The sequence below is a fragment of the Anguilla rostrata genome, chromosome 15 (assembly GCF_018555375.3).
Source record: "Anguilla rostrata isolate EN2019 chromosome 15, ASM1855537v3, whole genome shotgun sequence".
Taxonomy (NCBI): Eukaryota; Metazoa; Chordata; class Actinopteri; order Anguilliformes; family Anguillidae; genus Anguilla; species Anguilla rostrata.
This window is the reverse complement of record NC_057947.1, coordinates 36753126-36774809: the sequence shown is the minus strand read 5'-3', so window position 1 is coordinate 36774809 and position 21684 is coordinate 36753126. Positions and strand designations below refer to the sequence as shown.

The window sequence follows — 21684 nt, the reverse complement described above, 5'->3', positions numbered from 1 at the left end:
AAGCCTCCAAGCCAGAGTAGCAGATGACTGGGTTTCCACGGATGAAGTCAGATTTTCTGTCCTGCTCTTTCTACATGTGTTTGTTGGACAGAAGCACAGCCAAGAAATTCAAAGGAGTCTTCTTTCCTTTCTTTATATTTTCTGGTGATAGGTTTTTTTTTTTGTATTGCTGTCTAACCAAGAGGAAACATGCTAATGATATAACAGGAAGAGGTCTTGGAATAGCGAATCTAGTCATTCTACTCTACCGTAAGGGACATATTCATGTGCGACTTTCACACTGGGAACTAACGAGAGCGTTTATTCTAGATGAGTATTGTTTTCTGTTCATTCTCCAATTATGTGATTAATACGAAGTGGTTAAGTGCTGTGGCAGACTAGGATTTCAGCACAATGCTACTGGTTTGAATCCTCGTACTTAAAGAAAGAACTGCTTCTTACCCAGTAGGACAGTATACCACACACCTTTGACAAATAGCATAAATAATTTAACAGAAAATACTGTACAGATGTACAGAAAATACTGCTATCACAAAGCCTACGTATCATAAATTTATTTCGACTTGATAGCAATCGCTGAGAACTATACCGTGTACCCGTGTTTAGCAGTTGTCTACGACCATGAAATGCACTTTTTTTGTAGGTCGCTTTGGATAAAAGCGTCTGCCAAATGAATGTAATGTAATACCGGAAGTTGAATTCTCTTGCGCTGTGTCCCCGCCAGAGGGCGCATTAACTTTAGCCGTTTACTGACGTCACGTGTCTCCGAGTATCTAAGTTCAGGGAACAGCCTGAGATCCTTCCTTTTGTGCCGCGTGAGCCTCCGGGTCGGGTGTTGCAGCCATCATTGTGTCAACTGCTTAATTAAAATCCAAAAAATGAGAATCTACAAGGACATTATCTCTGGTGAGAATGCTTCAGCTGAGCCGCCCTGCTTCTCTGATTCACATTTTATGACAAGGCTATGTTTAGTACTCGGTACATAAAATAAACGCTATTTGTAAGACTACCATGTGATGTTCATTGCGGCCTAGCTAGAGAAATCCATGTTTCTCCGCGTACCCATATGTTCCTGTTTGTAGTCGATAAAGTAATTTGGGGGGAACTCGAGGTGTCGATGTAGTTATTTAATAACTTTGAGGTATGGAATTTGAAACTTCAGTGTGTTCATTTTACTGAAATGGAATTTGATTGTTTAGGCACGGTGACGTTCATAGTAGCCTAATACTAATAACACGTTGGTCGGATGGCCAGCTGTTGCTGTTAGATACGTGGCCAATAACATAGGTGTGAGTTTTTACTAATTTAACTTGATTTTGCGTTTTATACCGATTTTTTGTAGTTGCATTGCGTTCGTATGCGATAACCGTTTGCGGACATTGGCTGCACAATGTTAGACTAGTCCGGGTTGCTGCATGATGAAGCACTTAGTTTTTTTTAGTTTTTTTTTAAATTTCTTTTTGTGACATCTGTTGCAGAAGCTCGCGACAAAGCGATTTGTTCATTTTTGTTTTTCTTCCAGTAGATTTAAATGTTCTCGGACATTTATTCCATTAAAGAATCGGAGAATGGAATATTGTACGTAGTTGAGGGAAAGGTACGTTTTCATAATCTTAGACGCTCAGGTGAATTTTCCGCATGTGTGGCATTGGAAACCTTTTGGTGTGGCGCTGTACGGAGCCCCCTTTTAAATGGCTTTCTCTGTGTCCTCTGCTGAATGACGTCAGGTGACCTTGTTAAACCAGAATTTTAAAGTTATAAACGGTAGCAAATATGGACAACGCAGCTGGATCCTAAACCACTAATTCAATGTTTTTAAGGTCAGAAATTAATTTAGTGGCATTTAGTAGGTGCTATAGAATCAACTTGTACAGTTGGATATTGGATATATACTGAAGCCGTGCAGGTTAAGTACCTTGCTCAGGGATACAACAGCAGTGTCCTACCTGGGAATCAAACCTGCGACCTTTCAGTTAGAAGGCTGGTTCTGCTACTCTGCTGCGCAACTGCAGTATGGTTACAGCATGCAAAAGCATGCTGTGCAGGGCACAGGGCACAGAGCACACTGCGCAGAGCACACCGCACGCTGCGCAGGGCACAGGGCACAGGGCACACGGCACAGAGCACGCTGCGTAGGGCACAGAGCACGCTGCGTAGGGCACAGAGCACGCTGCGTAGGGCACAGAGCACGCTGCGTAGGGCGTAGGGCGCAGAGCACGCTGCGTAGGGCACAGGGCGCAGAGCACGCTGCGTAGGGCACAGGGCGCAGAGCACGCTGCGCAGGGCACAGGGCGCAGAGCAACACTGCGCAGGGCGCAGAGCACAGGGCACTGAGCACGCTCTCCAGGGCACAGGGCACGCTGCGCAGGGCACAGGGCACAGAGCGCACTGTGCAGGGCACGCTGCCTAACACTTGCAAGTTCATTCTTGTCAAATTTCCAAGATTGTGGACTTATTTCCGGTTTCTTTTTTGTAGTGGTAGTGTTGTATCTCGTTCCTTCCACAGATGGTCACCAGGAAGGAGGATGACATTGATGATTCTGTCATCGGCGGGACATGTCTGCGGAGGTCATGCAGGAGCGCTCCATATCAACCTCGGTCCAAAGGGTGGACATCCTCCTCAATCACAAACTGGTGCAGATGAGCTACTCAAAGGGGGGCTACAAGAACTACATCAGAGTACATGCAGGCGTGAGTCACACTGGTCCCCCCCAACCCCGTTTCGCATCTTGACAGCCCGAAGCTCTGACATTGGCTCCCCGGGTCTTTTTAACGATGATGCAACATTAAGGTCTCCGCGCTTTCTGTGCGCTCTTGCCGTAGCGCCTCAGATTGAATAGGGGATGACATTACATCACAGCTGCTGGGCTCACTACTGCCAGGAGCTGGATCTGTGCTCATCAAATGTAGCTTTGTGGAAAATAAGCAATATGAAGTAGTTTTTCCTCAACTTGGAGGCTTGTCTGGGCTTGTTAGTCAGTTGGATCTTCTGGGTTATTTGATTGGCGGTTTGTGTTCCTACAGGAAGGAGAAGCTGGAGAAAGAGAACCCCGACAGAGTAGAGGCCTGCATGGAAGGAGCCAAAACTGAGATGAGAGCTTTTGCCGAAGCTGAAGAACCGTCAGGTGAGAAGCTCCCTTCTGTCCCCAGCTGTGGTGGGGGGTGTTGGGGAAGTGCGGGCCAACGTTCCGGCAGGTAAGACCCCCCGAGCCCCACGTCACTGATGGATCTCTCTGCCCCCCAGTTTTTCTCGGGAGTCGATGAATGCTGAGGGCATGGTGGCCCTGCTGGAGCTCGCTGAGGGCATGGTGGCCCTGCTGGAGCTCGATAAGGAAACGCACGTGCCGTACATGATGTTCCTCAAGGACGGGCTGCAGATGGAGAAATGCGTGAGTCACCCCCCCACCCCCCCGAAACACCTCCCGCCCCCCCCAGGAGCTCCGCCCAAACGTTCCCCTGAGCCGAAGCTCACCCTGTTCCCCGCATCCCCTGATAGACCTGAAGCAGGACCACTTTGGCTTCTGGGTTTGCATCCGGATGCAAGATCCAACTCCCTCTTGCACTCCTGTCTGCCGGAGTGGCAGGGTGGGTTTCATCAAGGGAAACACTCACAGCAGTGGCTCTCTCACTGCTCACATACTCATACTTCAGCTTCGTGCCACAGAGTGTGTGTTTATTAGCTGGTATGAAGTCTTGTGATTCTGAAATGTAATTCATAGGAATGAACAGTGTGTAATTAGTTTTTGTTTTGTTTGCAGTGATGCTTCGGGATGTGGTGATTCAGTCTTGGCTGGCTGCTGCTCACTGGTGCTGACCCTGGAAACCACGGACTGGACATCTGAGATTCGCGCACTGTTTAGAATGGATGCGTTATTTTAACTGCCTATGGGCTGCATTTTTTAACCCCCCGCCCCCCCTCCAGAAAGGACACCACTCCCCCCTCTGCCGATAGAACACTACAGTTCAGTTTACCTCAGATCTACCTCCTGCTCCCCCCTAGAGCCTTGTTCAGGATTCCATCACCTGGAGTTCTAGAATAACTCCGTAATTTCAGCATGTGGCTGTGAGCTCTTCTGCTGAGCATCATGCAACCCCGCTCTTATGGGGGGGGGGGATCCTCAACCCCGCTCTTATGGGGGCCACAGTCTACTGGGTTTTGCAGAGTTTATGGGTTTTTCATTGTTACTGAATGCAATTTATCAATTAAAGCAGTTTATTACATCGGACTCTCCTCGCCTGGTTTGTTGCGTCTGAACTGATTGCCGAAAGCCAAACCCCTGCGTGATCAGGGTCTTGGTCTCCGTGCCGAATGCGGTTACTGACGGCTGACTAACCCTAACCCTCAACTTCACCCTCTGCAGGAGTCGCATGCTGACATTTATCCTCTTACAGTGAATGCTTTCCATGCTGTTACGGAAGTAGATTCATACAGTCAATCACATCAGAAATCCTGGGCCCTATTTCAGGAAGCAGGGTCACTCGGCTCAGTTAGAGCCCTGTCATTATACCCTGAGGGCAAAGGACTTAACCTGACTTGCTTCAGTGATCTAAACAGTCTCTGATAAGAGTCCCTCCTAAAGCAAATACCTTTGAATTAAATTCTAAAAAATGAATCAAAGAAATGATTAAATGATAACTGATTTCTTGGATTTTTTGTAACTGTTGATTAATCATCTCCTGAGTTGCTATTGATAGATGGTGGTTATCCTGAATGTGCCTTCTGCAGTGTGAGCATGTTCAGGGGCTCCAGCACTGTCTGGCTCTCGTACTTCCTGGAGCAGGCCAGGGCCACAGCTGGGTTGCTAGGCAGCATGCCTCACAGACAACACTGGATGAATGAGCGTGTCTCTCCTATCTATAGCTGTGATTCGCCAAGGGTTCCTCTGAACTGAAGGGGTTTACACTCCATGGTGCAGAGAAATGTGGTGTAAGGTTTCCTCTGCATTGAGCGACTGCATTTGGGTTGGGGTTAGGGTTAAGAGGTTTCCTCTGTATGGAGACACCCCTGGCTCTGTGGCCTGAGTCTGCCAAGCTGTTCCTTTAACAGGTTTTTATATGTGCTGATAACAACCAAAAAGGTGTGATTTGTAATTTTTTTGCTGTTTGGTTGTTGAAGGATTACAGAGATGTCCTGCCCATGCAAAACAAGGTCACATGACCCCACCACTCATTTACAGGGACTGTGATTTAAGCGTTCTGATTGGCCAGTGCACAGTTAAACTGTGCCTTCACAACACCTTCAACTCATTACAAACTTAAATGCAGCCTTAATGCCTCTGTGTACGCAATTCAAACCTATTTGAACAGCCTTGTTAACATCTGCTCAGAATGTGCTCTAGCACCCACTGATTGCAGTCGTCTTCAAACTGGGCCCTGAAGTGATTTGTGGTCAAAAATGAAATGGGTAAGAAGAGAGGAAGGACGTTTAAAATGGTGCCATCAATGTGAAGCTGAACAATTTTTTAACAAAACACTTCTGTTGGGAAATCACAGGTGGACCATTTCACTTTGGGAAATTAGAATTTCCTTCCTGCCTCTCGCCCAGTGCATGCTGGGATCCAGCACCCCCCACAACCCCGCCCAGGATAAGCAGGTATAAATGAAGGATTGATGGATGGATGGAAATGTGAATGTTCTGTAGTTCAAGCACTTGACCACTAGGTGTCCACTGTGGATCGTTCTTTAAACGCAACAGCCATCTTGGCAGTGATGTGTTTGAGTATGCCATTCTCCATGTGATTTTGATTCTTTATACTATCAATTCACGTTTATTTAATTAATAGTAATATCAAGCAGTATGCAAAATTGAAAGATTATCATAGTTATCACCCTTGCGGTCTGAGCTCAACTCTTTGTTCTAATGCAGTGGTGTCAAACTCGTGCCATGGAGGGCCGTGTGTATGCAGGCTTTCATTCCAACCAATTAATGCTGCCTTAATTGAGTCCAATTACTCATTCAGCCATATGCGTTTAACTGCATTGAAGCACAGAATATAAGAAAATTTTTATTTAGACAATGTGGGTCACCATAGACGTCGGGTCACCATTGTGCACAAACCTGCATCCCTAATTCAGCAAATAATTTAACTAATTATATAATCAAGATCTGAGGCTGGAATGAAAACCTGCATACACACGGCCCTCCATGGCACGAGTTTGACACCACTGTTCTAATGCAATGATATTTATAAATAAAAGTCCTGTAATGGGCCGTACTGTTATTATCATAACAAGCGCGTTATGGTCTGATCATTACTGACGCATAGACGAATTTCAGCAAATGTGCGAAACTACAGATGGTGTTTAATGTCCTGTTGGTGTGTACGAGTCCGTGTGATCAGAATACTGACAGATCCACTGCTGAAAAAAGCACAGATAAGAATGCAGTAACCGTGTTAATGAGCACAGGTGAGAACGCAGTAACAGTGTTAATGAGCACAGATGAGAACGCAGTAACAGTGTTAATGAGCACAGGTGAGAACGCAGTAGCAGTGTTAATGAGCACAGGTGAGAACACGGTAACAGTGTTAATGAGCACAGGTGAGAACACGGTAACAGTGTTAATAAGCACAGGTGAGAACGCGGTAACAGTGTTAATGAGCACAGGTGAGAACAAAGTAACAGTGTTAATGAGCACAGGTGAGAACGCAGTAACAGTGTTAATGAGCACAGGTGAGAACACAGTAACATGTTAATGAGCACAGGTGAGAACGCAATAAGTGTTAATGAGCACAGGTGAGAATGCAGTAACAGTGTTAATGAGCACAGGTGAGAACGCAGTAACAGTGTTAATGAGCACAGGTGAGAACACAGTAACAGTGTTAATGAGCACAGGTGAGAACGCAGTAACAGTGTTAATGAGCACAGGTGAGAACACAGTAGCTGTGTTAATGAGCACAGGTGAGAACGCAGTAACAGTGTTAATGAGCACAGGTGAGAACGCAGTAACTGTTAATGAGCACAGGTGAGAACACAGTAACAGTGTTAATGAGCACAGTTGAGATTGCAGTAACAGTGCTAATGAGCACAGGTGAGAACGCAGTAACAGCCACACCCTGCTTTCTCTAGAAGCCTCAGAAGCTGCAGCCCTCACAGATGGGGAACACAAGGTCAAGTAATCACACGGCCAGTGCACTGCAGGCAGGAATACTTAGCAGAGCAGACGGAGAGAGACAGACTGTACGTTTGGCCGGGACACTCCGGTTAACGTCCTGCGGTTTCATTTAATGACCAAAACCTCACCTTAATGTCTTAGCAAATGGGATGGCATGCAGGCCAGTGTCTCTATGACATCACTGTGCGAAAGGGTCTGATTGGTCCAGGTGGAAGATTGCCCCTTACTGACCCACAAAAGCAACTTCCATTAGAAGCCTGCCTTTCTCAAGACTACTGGTTCAGATTATCCCCAAGCAAATGATTTCCAGGAGACTTAGTCACCCTGGATTGATTTTCCAGAGCCATGTTTGGCAGCTCAAAGGTAAGAGGCTAGGAAGGCAATGCAGAACCAGTTCCTAATTACATTAATAAAATAGGGTACAGTTGCAAATGTTATGATCAGGTTGAGGATGCATTTTATTTTCGTAAAGCTATACACATTGTGCAGCAGATGTTTCCATGGCCCAAAATCTACTGAAAGTCCTGACCAAAGACAGAAAAATAATCATACAGAGAAGAAAAGACCTGGTTTTCTCATGGTCTCTGTTTGCTGGCTGCTTTATGAATCCATAACACCCTTCTGCTTTACCAGTTTAAATGTGCGTAAGTCATTTCCATTTGAAGCATTTCAATGGCAGAAGTGAGCTCTCGCTCACAGAAATCCATCACTAGTGTTTTGATAATGAACACAATTATCTGCTGTAGTTATATAACAAGTGCTGCGGCCCTCATCGTAATAGCTGCCTGAGCACGCCTACACGTGCATCTCAACGCTGTCCAACTTCACTGAAGCATCCATTCGCCTCGCAATTACCCACAAGGCACAAGCTGCGGTCAGGCCCAACGCGTGAACCCTGCCTGACACACGCGTGACCCTTATTTCAGCTTCACGCTTAGCGTTTTTTTTTTTTCTTGTTTACTTTCCTTTGGGGAGAGCAGAGCTGCGTGTGTGGCTTTCTGCCTTCCAGGGCTCAATGCGAAGCGTAATGTTACGTAAGGATGGTAATGTTTTCCTTGCTAAAACAACACAGAATTGACACAGGAGGATTATGCAGGAGAGCTGGAGTGCAAGGAGTTTGAGGGGCAAGGGGGGGCCGGGGTGGCGGGGGGGCAGTGGAGGAGCGGCTGGTTCTTAAACGCTGAAGGCTGCTGCGCTGCTGGAGAGGTCAGTCACCGCCCCCCTGTGCCATCCCAGCAGCCCCACGCTTGCTATGCCCAAAGGGCTCTCTCTACGAATATCCACCCCACCCCCCCCACTCCCTCCCCCTCCCTCCCCTCCCGCCCACTACTACAGGAGATCAAATCCAGGTCTGTAGAGGTCAGAGGTCAGGCCACGCAACTGAATGAGCATCCAGCAGGGAGAGAGGGAGAGGGGAGGGGCTCCTCATATTCCTCAGTCTTATTGGCCCTCAGCCTCTGGTCAGAAGCACCTGTGGAGGAGCGATGGAGGAGCCCACTCGTTCAGAAAAAAGTGCTCATTGTGAGAAACCGAGCTGAGCTGCGGCTTGAATCAGCACTGAGCTTCATTCCTGCACTACGCGCCAGAATCACTGTTTGGCTGTTCATCTGAAAGCTGCTTGCTGACAGTGAGGAGTGGGACAGCATTATCTTCAAAAACACTTATCAGCCAAAAACACCAACATGAGGTCACTCAGTAAGGCGTTGGGCCACCATGTGTCACCAGAACAGCTTGTATCTGCAGCACAGAACCAGGCAGTGCCAGGAGTCTGCAGGAAGGATTCGGCACCATTCTCCCACGAGAAAGTCAATGAGTTTGTGCTTATTGATGGTGCTGATGGATGTCACCTCTGTACTGGGAATGAGACAACTAAAGAGTCCACTGTATATGCATGTGTACAAGTATGTGCACGTGCATGTGCATGTGTACATGTATATGTATGTGTATGTGCATGTGCATGTGTACAGTATGTGTATGTGCATATGTACATGTATGTGTATGTGCATGTGTGCATGTATATGTATGTGTATGTGCATGTATACATGTATATGTATGTGCATGTGTACATGTATCTGTATGTGCATGTGTACATGTATGTGTATGTGCATGTGTACATGTATGTGTATGTGTATGTGAATGTGAATGTGTATGCATATGTGCATGTGTACGTGTATGTAATATAATGTGTACAGTACAGACCTGGGTAAAATACGTATTTGTTTCAGATTCATATACTTTTCTGTGCTCTATTGATCTTGCCTGGTGTAACTGAGCCTGCCAATATGACCAGAAGACGGGGTTTGCCAATTTCATTGGTTTTAATATGCCAGACAGGATCAGTAAAGCATAGAAAAGTGTTTGAATGCAAAACAAATACGTATTTGACCCAGGTCTGGTACAGTATGTGTGTAGTATGTGCATGTGTATGTGCACGTGCCTGTGTGCGTGCTTGTGCGTGTAATGGCACATACACTGTAAGCGGTCATGTACGGATGTGGTGGGTGTAAGGGGGTGATGGCAGGTTGCTGCAGCACCAATGGGACCAGACCTTATTTGGGTAAGTAGAGGGTTTTGCGGAAAGTAGGAGGTTCAGTCCAGATGGCATTTATTGGAAGCTCTAAAAACATTCTGATTAAACCGATCAACAGTCTGATGGCATTCATTGCGATTTCCCCACAGAGTCACCTGGTTATTCGTTTGTGTGATGTTAGGACTTTGCTTTATTTCATGTTTCGTTGACATAGGCTTGCATAGTGTTTGTTCAGGCCTGTTTTCCTTTACGTCATCTTGCCTTAGATCAATCATTTATCATTTATTTATTGTTATTTGCAGCATGAATATGGCTCATTTCCTATGAATGAAAAGTCCAACAGAGTTATTTCAGTTTCATGGTGAGGGGTTCAATCAGGGACATACTTCGGTGGATGTCACATCTGTATGTGTGTGTGTGTGTGTGTGTGTGTGTATGTTTTGTATCTACCATTAATGTTTCTAACTATGGCTACGGTTACACTGCAGTCTTGATGCCCACTTCTGATTTTTTGCCTATATCCAATTTTTTTGACCGCCTGTTTACATCTACTTTTTAAAGTGACCCATATCCGATACCAGTGCTCACGGTTTACACTTGAAACAACCCACATGTGCACACAAGGGCGTGGTTACCGATACGAATGTAAACAACCACACCACCAAGGCCATATCGCCATCTACAATGGACACAAAACAACAGTGAACTGGGCCTTCGCCCTCCATTTAGCTTTTTTTCACATTCACCATTACCAGCGGAGAGTGGTTGTGGATGTGAGTGGATGTGATATCGGTTACACGCCATTCAAATGCGAAATAAGCATGAAAATATCGCCCTTTGAATGACGCGCAAATCAGAATGACCGGGAGATTCCGATCTACGCGTTTAGATGACAGTCGCATTGGATTTATTTCCACATATGAATGTGGCCCAAAGCAGACCTGAAAATATTCAATTCCATGTTATTTTCCTGTTTACACGTTCATAGTACATAGTACATATCCGATCTGTGCCATGTGAGCAAAAAATCAGAATAAAGTATTACTGTACTGTATTTTTGAATAATGTCTCATCATGGACTGATAAGTGCTGTGACTCAAATAATTGCAACAATTATTATTCATTCCTGGCTGTGGTAGTTTAACCTTATGAAATTTGGAAGGGGGGGGGGGGCACAAGTGCCCGTTTGGGGGAGGTCACTGCCCCACAATGCCACTCTTCCCACAGGCACTTACGCTTTGTGCCACTTTAATGTCCGACCTCTTCTTTTAAATTCTGAAATGCTTCAGCTTACTCTGACAGGCTGCCACTCCATAAAGTGTCATTTTGTTGGTTATGCCAGAACTGATTTCCACCAAACAATATAGCCCATCTGGCCTCTTCCTCCGAAACGAGCGTCTGGATTTCACACCCCGTGAAGTTTCTCTTTTCTGTTCTGAGGTCTCAATTCTCAATTCTTGCTGGCAATTCATTGGAATGGCAGGCTAATTTATATGCATATTGTATTCACAACGAGCATTCCATCAGCCGGTTATGGTTAACTGTGGGAGTTCATGGGGTCAGATACTAGACTCATGCAGAGGTGTTACTAGGATGTCATCTTTGGGTGGGCATTTGGATTATTTGGGTGGGCAACAACAAAAATGTTGCTTTTCCTATTGGGTATGTATGTAATTTTGAGAAGGGGGGGGGACAAAAGGATTAAATTATAGCATCCACTTTTTGTAGGGGGGTCTGGGGGCCATTACCCCGTGAAAAAAGAAAAAAAAATAACTTTGTAACACTAAACAAATGTCCAGTGGCGTAGGTTTCATTTGAACATTGAGGGGGACACATTAAGCAGGGGGGTGTGGGGGTCCTCCCCCAGGAAATTTTGAGCGTCAAACACTTCATTTCCTGCATTCTGGTGAATTTTTATGCACCAATTTGTGCCTTTTCTACATCAGTTTATGGTGGAAATGTAAAGGAAAACACAAAATTCAGGGGGACAAATGCACATGTTCTAAATATTGAGGGGGAGCTAACGTTAAAAAGAGATATCGATAGCTAAAACAAACTTGTAATTTTACAAGATGTGTCCATAACGTTACACAAAACATTGGCTAAAATACTAACACTGCAACATGGGGAGTCACGTTAATTCGCTGCGTAGCAAACGAGTGCAGCTATCGCCAGGTAGTTTTCTAAGTTAAGTTAACATCACATTCAGACAGTGTACCGACAGCTATTAATTAGCTAGCTACTTATCATACTATCAGATATCATAGTTCATTCATTGACAAGTAGCTAGCTAACACTGGCGTTAGCTGGCATACTGATAGGTAACGTTACAAATATAAGATTACCGTTACCGTTCATTCCAACCGCTGTGAGTCACTGACTTTAGCTGACGTTGTCATACAAGTTTTCCCGACCGTGAAAACCATAGACATATACATAGACGCCGTATTGCCCTTTGGATCGTCCGTCAACGTCGCCGCCATATTGGATACAAATACAAGTAAACGGAGAGCTGCGGTTTTTCTGGATAAAAAGCACTATAACGTTTACATTTCTCAACCGATTTCAATGAGTCGTTTTTATATTCAGTGGTTTATGGTCTACGAAGAGTAGGGAAAAAAAACTTTTCAAAACTTTTTTTCTACTCCACATAGATCATAAACCCTTGAATATAAAAACGACTCATTGAAATCGGTTGAGAAACGTTATAGTGGTTTTTATCCCGAAAAACCGCAGCTCCCCCGTTTACTTGTATTTGTTTTCAGGCCTGTCTTGGCTGGTCCAATATGGCGGCGACGTTGACGTATCGCAGCAACGGGCCATGCAGGCAATGCGGTATCTATGTATATTTGTCTGTGGTGAAAACTGCCTTGCTTGTTTACATTTTGGACAGATGCTAGTGGGTAAATCTATCGCTGTTTCTGTCGCAGAACTTCCGACACAAGCAAAATCAAAAGCGCTATTCTAAAATTTCTTCTTACCATTTTCATTTCTATAAGGGTTATGGGAAGGAAAGCCTGATCGGCTTGAGCAATCACCTCTAGTTGACTACATATCCCATTTGTGCTTTCGTAAGCTGAAACTTTTCGTGGCCATGGGGGTAAACCATTGTTACTGTGTGAAAAGGGGAGTCCAGAATTCACGTTATGTTTACAGGCCTTACAGACCTTTCCGTATAATTTTCAAGTCATCTTTTATTGCTGTTGCAGCCTTTACTGTATGAAAGCTTTACATGGGAGAGGGATCAGTTATGGTTGGAGGGGACAATTCGATTCTTTACAAACATTGAGGGGGACACGTCCCACCCGGTTCCTACGCCAATGCAAATGTCCCATTTTTAATGTCACGCCGATTTTGATCCGGGCTGCAAAAACGATGCAATGACAGTCTAACAGCAGTTATACCCACAGACATATATATATGTATATGTCTATGGTTGTACCCATTGTGACATGCTTGAAGTTTCGTTGCGGCGTTAGCCCTGCTGCGATAAAGATTCTAAGACAACTCTGCAATTTCTCTGGTTTAACGGATTATTATCCAGCCTGAAACGGTGCGATGGTATTAGTAAAAGGCTACACGTGTCATCTAACTTGCCAGTAGTTGGCTATCTCCCTGAATATGAATTACATGTTTTTAAGAGAAAATAACAATTATAAATGCGATTTTATCCACGGAAACGGCTATACAAAAATGCTGGCTAGCTAGCTGGCTAATCACTAAACCAATTGCCACCAAGTGAGCTGGTAACTTAAAATAAACACGCAGCTTGCAAAACGTGCAAACTCAACTGTGAAACTATACAAGACTACTAATATAAGAATCAGAGAAAAGAATAAACAAGAAAGAAAAATGGTATTAACAGTTTTAACTGGATTGCTGATAGCAGCTACTACAAACAGGTTTTCCCATTCACTTAAACATGTCTGTACCGCATTTGTGAAGAAGTGGCGTAGTTTGACGATAATGTAAAGGAGCAGCACTGACTAAGCACACCCACACCTTCAAAATGGCCAATAGGAAAGCAGTGCATTTTTTATGACCAATGACAAAATTACAGAAAACTATGGAAGCTAAAAAAAATAGCTATAACCGTGATTTTTTTCAGTTTTCATTGGATGGGCAGATAATTCCTCTGGGTGGGCAGTGCCCACCCCAGCCCACCCATAGACACGCCCATGGACTCATGCAGGTACACAAAACATGGAAGGCCAAACACACTCCCATCCATCCCAAAACATGGAGGGCCAAACACACTCCCATCCATCCCAAAACATGGAGGGCCAAACACACTCCCATCTAGCCCAAACCATGGAGGGCCAAACACACTCCCATCCATCCCAAAACATGGAGGGCCAAACACACTCCCATCCATCCCAAAACATGGAAGGCCAAACACACTCCCATCCAGCCTTCAGCTCAGGTAACTTCTGTTTTCACAGTTCAGCTGCAGCACTCACAGCCCCAGTCCTGATTTGCTGGCGTTCTGAGTACTATTGGCAGCCATGGCTGCTCAGTCAAGAGGCAGGCGAAGGTCAAGAACAAGTCTTTCAAAATCACTGCATGCAGCAGAGACCGGCCGCAAGGCGCCTTCTTTCATTCCTCCATTTCAGGCCGCTTCTGTTGGGTTTTAAACCTGCTGAGCTGGGTCTTTCTTTCCTCCATCTCAGGCCGCTTCTGTTGGGTTTTAAACCTGCTGAGCTGGGTCTTTCTTTCCTCCATCTCAGGCCGCTTCTGTTGGGTTTTAAACCTGCTGAGCTGGGTCTTTCTTTCCTCCATCTCAGGCCGCTTCTGCTGGGTTTTAAACCGGCTGAGCTGGGTCTTTCATTCCTCCATTTCAGGCCGCTGAGACAAATATTCAGGAGAATTTGCTGCCGTGTCACTGAGCATTTTTGGTAACGTTTTACAGTAATAAACGTTCCAAATGAAACGGCCTGGGTGTTAATTGGCTCGTATTCTATTCTTTCATTTAATAAACCACTGGTGATGCAATGAAAGAAATTAGACAGATTTAAGCCACCTTATCTCTCCACATAAATGCAGATTATTATTTTTGTAACATATGAAGCTATTCTTTTGTTAAAAAACAGTGGGATTATTTTCATTTCAGAAATACATTTTTGTTGTAATAAATCCACTAAAGGGTGTGTATGTGTTTCCATCTATTTTCCATGTTATTTTATCACTTCTTTAAAATTGAAATTACTTCCATAATAGGATTTGGTTTTATATTTAAAAGTAGGTTATTTCTATATGTACATTTGGTATTTGCATTCCTGAGGATTCTGACTGATTAAGGGGCATGAGTTTGGTCTTATTCCAGCTGAATTTATCAATAATATTATTAATCTATTTAATTGAGTTGTATCTGAAATGTAAAGAATATGGCTTTGTCCCAAACATTATGTAGCTTATTGTATTTTACTGTATTTGACATATATATATATATATATATGCATGTTATCCAATGGTTAGCTATTATTTATCATCTTTGTCTCTCTCATAACTATGTTTCTTAAACACAGTCTGGTTGGGCTTAACCAGTTTTTCTAGATAGGCTAATATCCACTAAGATATTGTGTAATATATTACTATCAAAATTGCAAAGACTAATTTGCCTATAATTGCAACACATTTGACATTAATGATTCTCTGACAGGTCTGATTTAAAATGTGATGTCCATATACCATTGAATATCAGAAAAACAACAGGAGCAAGAGTTGCTAGAAATGTTTCACCATAGCGACCGGATCCCAGTCCAAGCCAAGAGGAGGACGGACAGACACTGACGGGCTGATGGACAGACACTGACAGACTGACAGACATTGATGGACTGACAGACAGACACTGACGGACTGACAGACAGACACTCATGGACTGATAGACAGACACTGACGGACTGACAGACAGACACTCATGGACTGACAGACAGACACTCATGGACTGACGGACGCGACTGGGGCACTACAATCAGGCATCAGCCAGGACAGACGTACCCTGCAGACTGCCAGACAGACCTCCTGCAGTCTGCAGACAGCACTGCGCCCTGACAGAGGCAGCACTGAGCGGACCCTGCAGTTAGCCAGGAAACGAGCGCTCCTGTAGAGGCAGCAGGCCCTCCTGGGGCATCAGCCAGGCAGCATCGTAGCGCCTCCCTGCAGTTTCAGCCAGGCAGCATCGTGGCGCCTCCCTGCAGTTTCAGCCAGGCAGCATCGTAGCGCCTCCCTGCAGTTTCAGCCAGGCAGCATCGTAGCGCCTCCCTGCAGTTTCAGCCAGGCAGCATCGTGGCGCCTCCCTGCAGTTTCAGCAAAATGTATTTCTGCAGCCATCTTTCTGATTGCTGGGATCTCGGTGACAGGTTAGCACACAGCTCCGCCGGGCGGTCAGTAGCTGTCAGCCCGGATACAGACAACGCTAAAATAAGCCCATCGATCTGAGACCCAGCCCACAGCGACGTGTTCCTCCATCGCACCCTCCCATTCCCCCTCTGTGTGCCCTGAGAGCTCAGAAACCCAATTACCCACAATCCAGTGCGCTCATTTACCTTCCCAATGACGGGCTCACTTCTACTCTTCCGCTCCAAATGCTGATAATAATTCAGCCACTTCATCCAAATGCTCAGGAGTGTTTTTATTTTTCTTAAAAGGCCTCTGTATGAAATGTACCGATCAGCTCCTAGTCTTGTTTACATTACATTACAGGCATTTAGCCAACACTCTTATCAGAGCAACTTACATTTATACAGCTGAACATATATCAGAATCAGAATTATTTATTCGCCAAGTACGATGTACAAGAAATTTGCCTTAGTGCAAGGTGTCAAGATACAATCCAACACAAAGATATACTGTACAGTAGCAATGCAGGTTAAGTACCTTGCTCAAGGGTACAATTGGCAGTGTCATACCTGGGAATCGAACCTGTGACCTTTAGGTTACAAGACCAGCTCCTTACCCATTATACTGCACTGCTGTCCATGGCTGTGAGGCACAACAGCACAAATAAAATCATTTCCATACCCATGAAAACCTCTGCCAGCCCAGTCGCCTTATCCTTCTGCCTGAATGTAACTGAGGCTCACAAAAAAAAACATGAAAAAAAAGCCAATCAGCTGAAAACTGGAAGCTTGTCTGTAGGAGCACACACACACACACACACAAGTGCACACAGACAGTGGTAACTGTGTATAAACACATGGCTGTCGCTCCCCCTCCAGCGCTTCATTAGCCCGGCTCCTTCCCCATCCTCTCTCTCCTCTCGCTCCTCGCTCGTCCCCAGCTGAGCGTCGAGCTCATCAGCGGGAGCGGCGTTAATTACTCCCGTGAAGCAGCCCTGAGCGCGGGAACGAGGGGAGAGAGAGGAGAGGAGAGGGTGAGCGTGGGGATGAGGGGAGAGAGAGGAGAGGAGAGGGTGAGCGTGGGGACGAGGGGAGAGAGAGGAGAGGAGAGGGTGAGCGTGGGGACGAGGGGAGAGAGAGGAGAGGAGAGGGTGAGCGTGGGGACGAGGGGAGAGAGAGGAGAGGAGAGGGTGAGCGTGGGGATGAGGGAGAGAGAGGAGAGGAGAGGGTGAGCGTGGGGACGAGGGAGAGAGAGGAGAGGAGAGGGTGAGCGTGGGGACGAGGGAGGAGAGGAGAGGAGAGGAGAGGGTGAGCGGGGGACGAGGGAGAGAGAGGAGAGGAGAGGAGAGGGTGAGCGTGGGGACGAGGGGAGAGAGAGGAGAGGAGAGGGTGAGCGGGGGACGAGGGGAGAGAGGAGAGGAGAGGGTGACGTGGGAGAGGGAGAGGAGGAGAGGAGAGGGATGAGCGTGGGGAGAGGGAGAGAGAGGAGAGGAGAGGAGAGGTGAGCGTGGGGACGAGGGAGAGAGAGGAGAGGAGAGGGTGAGCGGGGGACGAGGGGAGAGAGGAGAGGAGAGGAGAGGGTGAGCGTGGGGATGAGGGGAGAGAGAGGGAGAGGAGAGGAGGGTGAGCGTTGGGGATGAGGGAGAGAGAGGAGAGGAGAGGAGAGGGTGAGCGTGGGGATGAGGGGAGAGAGAGGAGAGGAGAGGGTGAGCGTGGGGACGAGGGGAGAGAGAGGAGAGGAGAGGGTGAGCGTGGGGATGAGGGGAGAGAGAGGAGAGAGAGGGTGAGCGTGGGGATGAGGGGAGAGAGAGGAGAGGGTGAGCGTGGGGACGAGGGGAGAGAGAGGAGAGGGTGAGCACAGGGATGAGGGGAGAGAGAGGAGAGGAGACGGTGAGCGTGGGATGAGGGAGAGAGAGGAGAGGAGAGGTGAGCGTGGGGACGAGGGGAGAGAGAGGAGAGGGAGCAGGGTGAGCGTGGGGATGAGGGAGTGAGAGGAGAGGAGAGGGAGCGGGGGAGAGGGGAGAGAGAGGAGAGGGTGAGCCGGGATGAGGAGGAGAGAGAGGAGAGGGTGAGCACAGGGATGAGGGAGAGAGAGGAGAGGGTGAGACGATGGGGGAGAGAGGAGAGGAGACGGTGAGCGTGGGGATGAGGGGAGAGAGAGGAGAGGGTGAGCGTGGGGACGAGGGGAGAGAGAGGAGAGGACGAGGGGAGCGGGAGGAGGTGAGCGGAGAGGGAGAGAGAGGAGAGGTGATTAAGATCTGAGCGTGTGGAGTGGAGGTATGGAGAGAGTGCTCCTCCTCTGGTGAAGCCCCCCCTCCCTCCCCCTCTCTCGATGGAGAGACGCTGAAACGCTCCAAGCTGCTGGCAGTCTTCGCAGCGCTCTCTCTTGGATGCCCGCTCCTCTCCTCCACGGTGCTCCCTCTCTCTCTCTCTCGCTCCTCTCCTCCCTGGCGCTCCCTCTCTCTCTCTCGCTCCTCTCCTCCACGGCGCTCCCTCTCTCTCTCTCTCTCTCGCTCCTCTCCTCCACGGCGCTCTCTCTCTCTCTGTCTCTCGCTCCTCTCCTCCCTGGCGCTCCCTCTCTCTCTCTCGCTCCTCTCCTCCACGGCGCTCCCTCTCTCTCTCTCTCTCTCTCGCGGGTGAGGCACAGATTCCAGGGGTCAGGGCGGTGGGGCGCGGTATGGAATGGAACCTGAGCAGGATGGACAGTGAGCTGAGACAGATAAACCCGGACCTGCTGCAGCCCAGCAAGAGCTTCAAGAAGCTGTCGTCGGGCACCGTGGCGCTGAACGTGGGGGGGTACCTGTATGCCGCGCAGCGCCAGACGCTGGTGCGCCACCCCGGCTCGCTGCTGGAGGAGCTGGCCAGCGGGAAGAAGCCCGTCCAGCACGTGGACGCCGCGGGAAACATCTTCATCGACCGCGACGGCCCCGTGTTCCGCCACGTCCTCAACTTCCTGCGCCTGGGCGAGCTGGTGCTGCCCGAGGACTTCAGGGAGGCGGAGCTGCTGCGGCGGGAGGCGGAGTTCTACCGGCTGGCGGACCTGGCGCAGGCGGCGCGGGAGTGGGAGCGGCGGAGGCGCGCCCGGCAGGAGCCCGCCTTCCTGGAGGTCACCGAAAACCACGAGCGCTCGCAGGGCCTGCGGCTGTACTGCAGCGACGCCTCCTTCATCGACAAGGTGAAGGCCCGCCTGGTGCAGGTGTCCAAGAGCCGGCTGGACGGCTTCCCCGAGGAGTTCGAGGTCTCGTCCAACGTCATCCAGTTCCGCCACTTCATCAAGTCGGAGATGGGCTCGCGGCTGGTGCTGAAGGAGGACAACACCTTCGTGTGCACGCTGGAGAGCCTGAAGCTGGAGACCGTGCTGCTGGCGCTGAGGGGGGGGTACCGCCTGCTGACCAGCCTGGACAGCAACCGCGGCTCGGTGGTGCAGTGCGAGTCGCTGCACTTCGTCAAGTGAGAGGACGCTTTCCGGAGTCTGGCCACGCCCCCCACCCCCCCACCGCACCCCCCCCCGACGCCCGCCGCGGCCCGCCAAGAGGGCCCTCCTTTCTCTTCAAGCAAAGCACACCTTTCTATTCACTGCTCCTTTTTTTAATCGTTATTCAACAAGCCGGTACGGTATAATCAAGTGCCGCCGTACGCGTGAAATATTGAGCGCTGTGTGTTCGTTTCCGCTGTGTTTGGAGTTTGTGCACCGCTCTGTCACAGCCGAGCTGCTTCCAGCACTTCCAGAATGTGCTTTAGCGCAACAGGCTGCTGAGCGGCTCAGATTTATAGCCACATAAACGCTGCCATCGAGCCTCCTCTGCATCCTAATCAAGAAAAAGGAATCTGTGCAGCGTCCAGTCACACATCATCACAACAGCACGCCAGACGCCCGACGCCGGCGGAGCAGGAGCAGCGTACGTCTCGCCTGTTATTTATAAAGCTGCAGAACACACGTGTGCCGAGCCAGATGGCATGTGAAAGGTGTAAGTGGGGATTAAAAAGGTTACGTTTTTAATAATGCATGCGTTAAAGTGAATTATTAAACTTGAAGCCATCTTGTGATTTGTACCTGATTTGTATGTGACCTATGGCGTGTTGTTATGATCTGTGATTGGGCTGTTCCATGAAATAAAAGCACCGGCCATTTCTGCCGCATTTGTTTTGATCTGACATAAAGTCTGCAGCTGTAGGCGATGTTTGAGAATGTGTAGCTGCCTGTTAGCGACGTGATGCTGTTGAGCCTGTAAAACTGCTTTCACAACAGCTGTGAATCCCACCATATCTGTGCGCCTGTCAATCGCCTGCTGAAATAACAGAGCTGGGCTTTCTCAATGGAAGCACATTCAATCAGAGCGTGCGCTTTGTCAGACGGTTCGTCAGAAGGTTTGTCAGACGGTTCATCAGACGGTTCGTCAGACGGTTCGTCAGAAGGTTCGTCAGACGGTTCGTGAGAAACGGGCTGAATTGCAGCCGCGGACGCTGCTGTTGTTTACACTGCGCCGGTTTCTGTCCACAAGGGAACCGTGCAGTCCTGGCAGAGAGCAGCCCTGCAGGGCAGGAATCATTCTGAAAATACAGCAGCGTGTGAAATTTAGAGAAAGATCTTTAGAGAAGATGACCCTTTTGTCGTCTCTGTATTGAAATTTGGATTTCCTGCATTCATGGCACACTGAGAGCTGCCCTTCTGGAAGCCCAGTGCTTTTCCCATACCAACTTGCATAATCAATGGATTTACTAACATAACCCATGTTACAGTATCTAATCAGGTTGTTATCCACTTGAGGCAGTTCAGAGGACTCAATGATGATGATAATGTGACAGTGACTGTGCCAGATGTACACCTGTACCATACACCTGTACCATATGTGCTAGTGAATACACCTGTACCATACACCTGTACCATATGTGCCAGTGCATACACCTGTACCATATGTGTAAGTGGGTACACCGGTACCATATGTGTAAGTGGGTACACCGGTACCATACACCTATACCATATGCTTTCCTTAGTGACAGTGATATTGGCTTCAGTGGAGTCTTGCTTGTGAACTCAGGAGACTTGTGAAAGATGAAAGCTAAGGCTCTTTTGCTATGGCACAACACCTCCATCCTTCATTGATATTACTGTAAAAAATAATGTCAGTTGAGCCGTGCCTTTTTCATACCAATTTCAGTAATGTTACATATACATAGCGCATACTGGACATTCTCCCATTTCATTTAGAAGGCATATGAATTTTCCAGTTTACTACTCAAAATGCACTACTATCCATGTGCTTATTTATTGTGCATTGAATTCCTACAGTATGTATTTGTTTGTTTTTGGTGTTTTTTTCTGTTTCTCTCTTAATGGTGGTCAGATTTAATTTACATTTATTTGTAAAAAGAAGGACTCAAGTGGATTGAATTACTTTGCCATTCATGTGTATAAATCTTTATTGTGAATTAAATTACAACAGTGTACATCCCCTTGTTTGGTTTTGCTGGGTTATTTTCTGATTCTCTAAGATTTTCTGAGTTTTATTTTTATTCTTAAAGGTCCAGGGAAACGGATTCAAATTGTCATTATATTCCCCAGAAGAGACAACTGATTGTCTTCTTGATATTTCTTTCAAGTTTTTAACCCAATTATAACCATTAAATTGTAATAAACACTATTAAATTATTGTGAACTGTCCAGCAGACAAGAATAGGATGGGTGTGCATCCTGCGCTCGT

General features: G+C 47.3%; 1 protein-coding gene, 1 long non-coding RNA gene and 1 other non-coding gene across 12 annotated transcripts; all 3 read left to right on the top strand.

Moving 5' to 3' along the window:
• The first annotated feature begins 11 nt into the window (after nt 1–11).
• LOC135240732 (uncharacterized) lies at nt 12–4221 on the top strand. 10 transcript variants are annotated; one of them, XR_010325765.1, is made up of 6 exons: nt 929–1597; nt 1860–1906; nt 2507–2691; nt 3025–3125; nt 3245–3389; nt 3759–4221. It is a non-coding gene; the product is annotated as an uncharacterized LOC135240732 (long non-coding RNA). The 10 variants fall into 10 exon arrangements; XR_010325763.1 differs by lacking the exons at nt 929–1597; nt 1860–1906 and adding an exon at nt 12–249 and having other exon boundaries at nt 2483–2691; XR_010325759.1 differs by lacking the exons at nt 929–1597; nt 1860–1906 and adding an exon at nt 80–249 and having other exon boundaries at nt 2477–2691.
• LOC135241469 (small nucleolar RNA SNORA31) lies at nt 3481–3610 on the top strand. The gene has a single exon (XR_010326000.1). It is a non-coding gene; the product is annotated as a small nucleolar RNA SNORA31 (small nucleolar RNA).
• Nucleotides 4222–18318: 14097 nt separating the features above from the next.
• Nucleotides 18319–21435, top strand: LOC135241097 (BTB/POZ domain-containing protein KCTD4-like). The gene has a single exon (XM_064311232.1). The coding sequence runs from the start codon at nt 18660–18662 to the stop codon at nt 19434–19436; it is 777 nt and encodes a 258-aa protein (XP_064167302.1). The 5' UTR covers nt 18319–18659; the 3' UTR covers nt 19437–21435.
• The last annotated feature ends 249 nt before the right edge of the window (nt 21436–21684 follow it).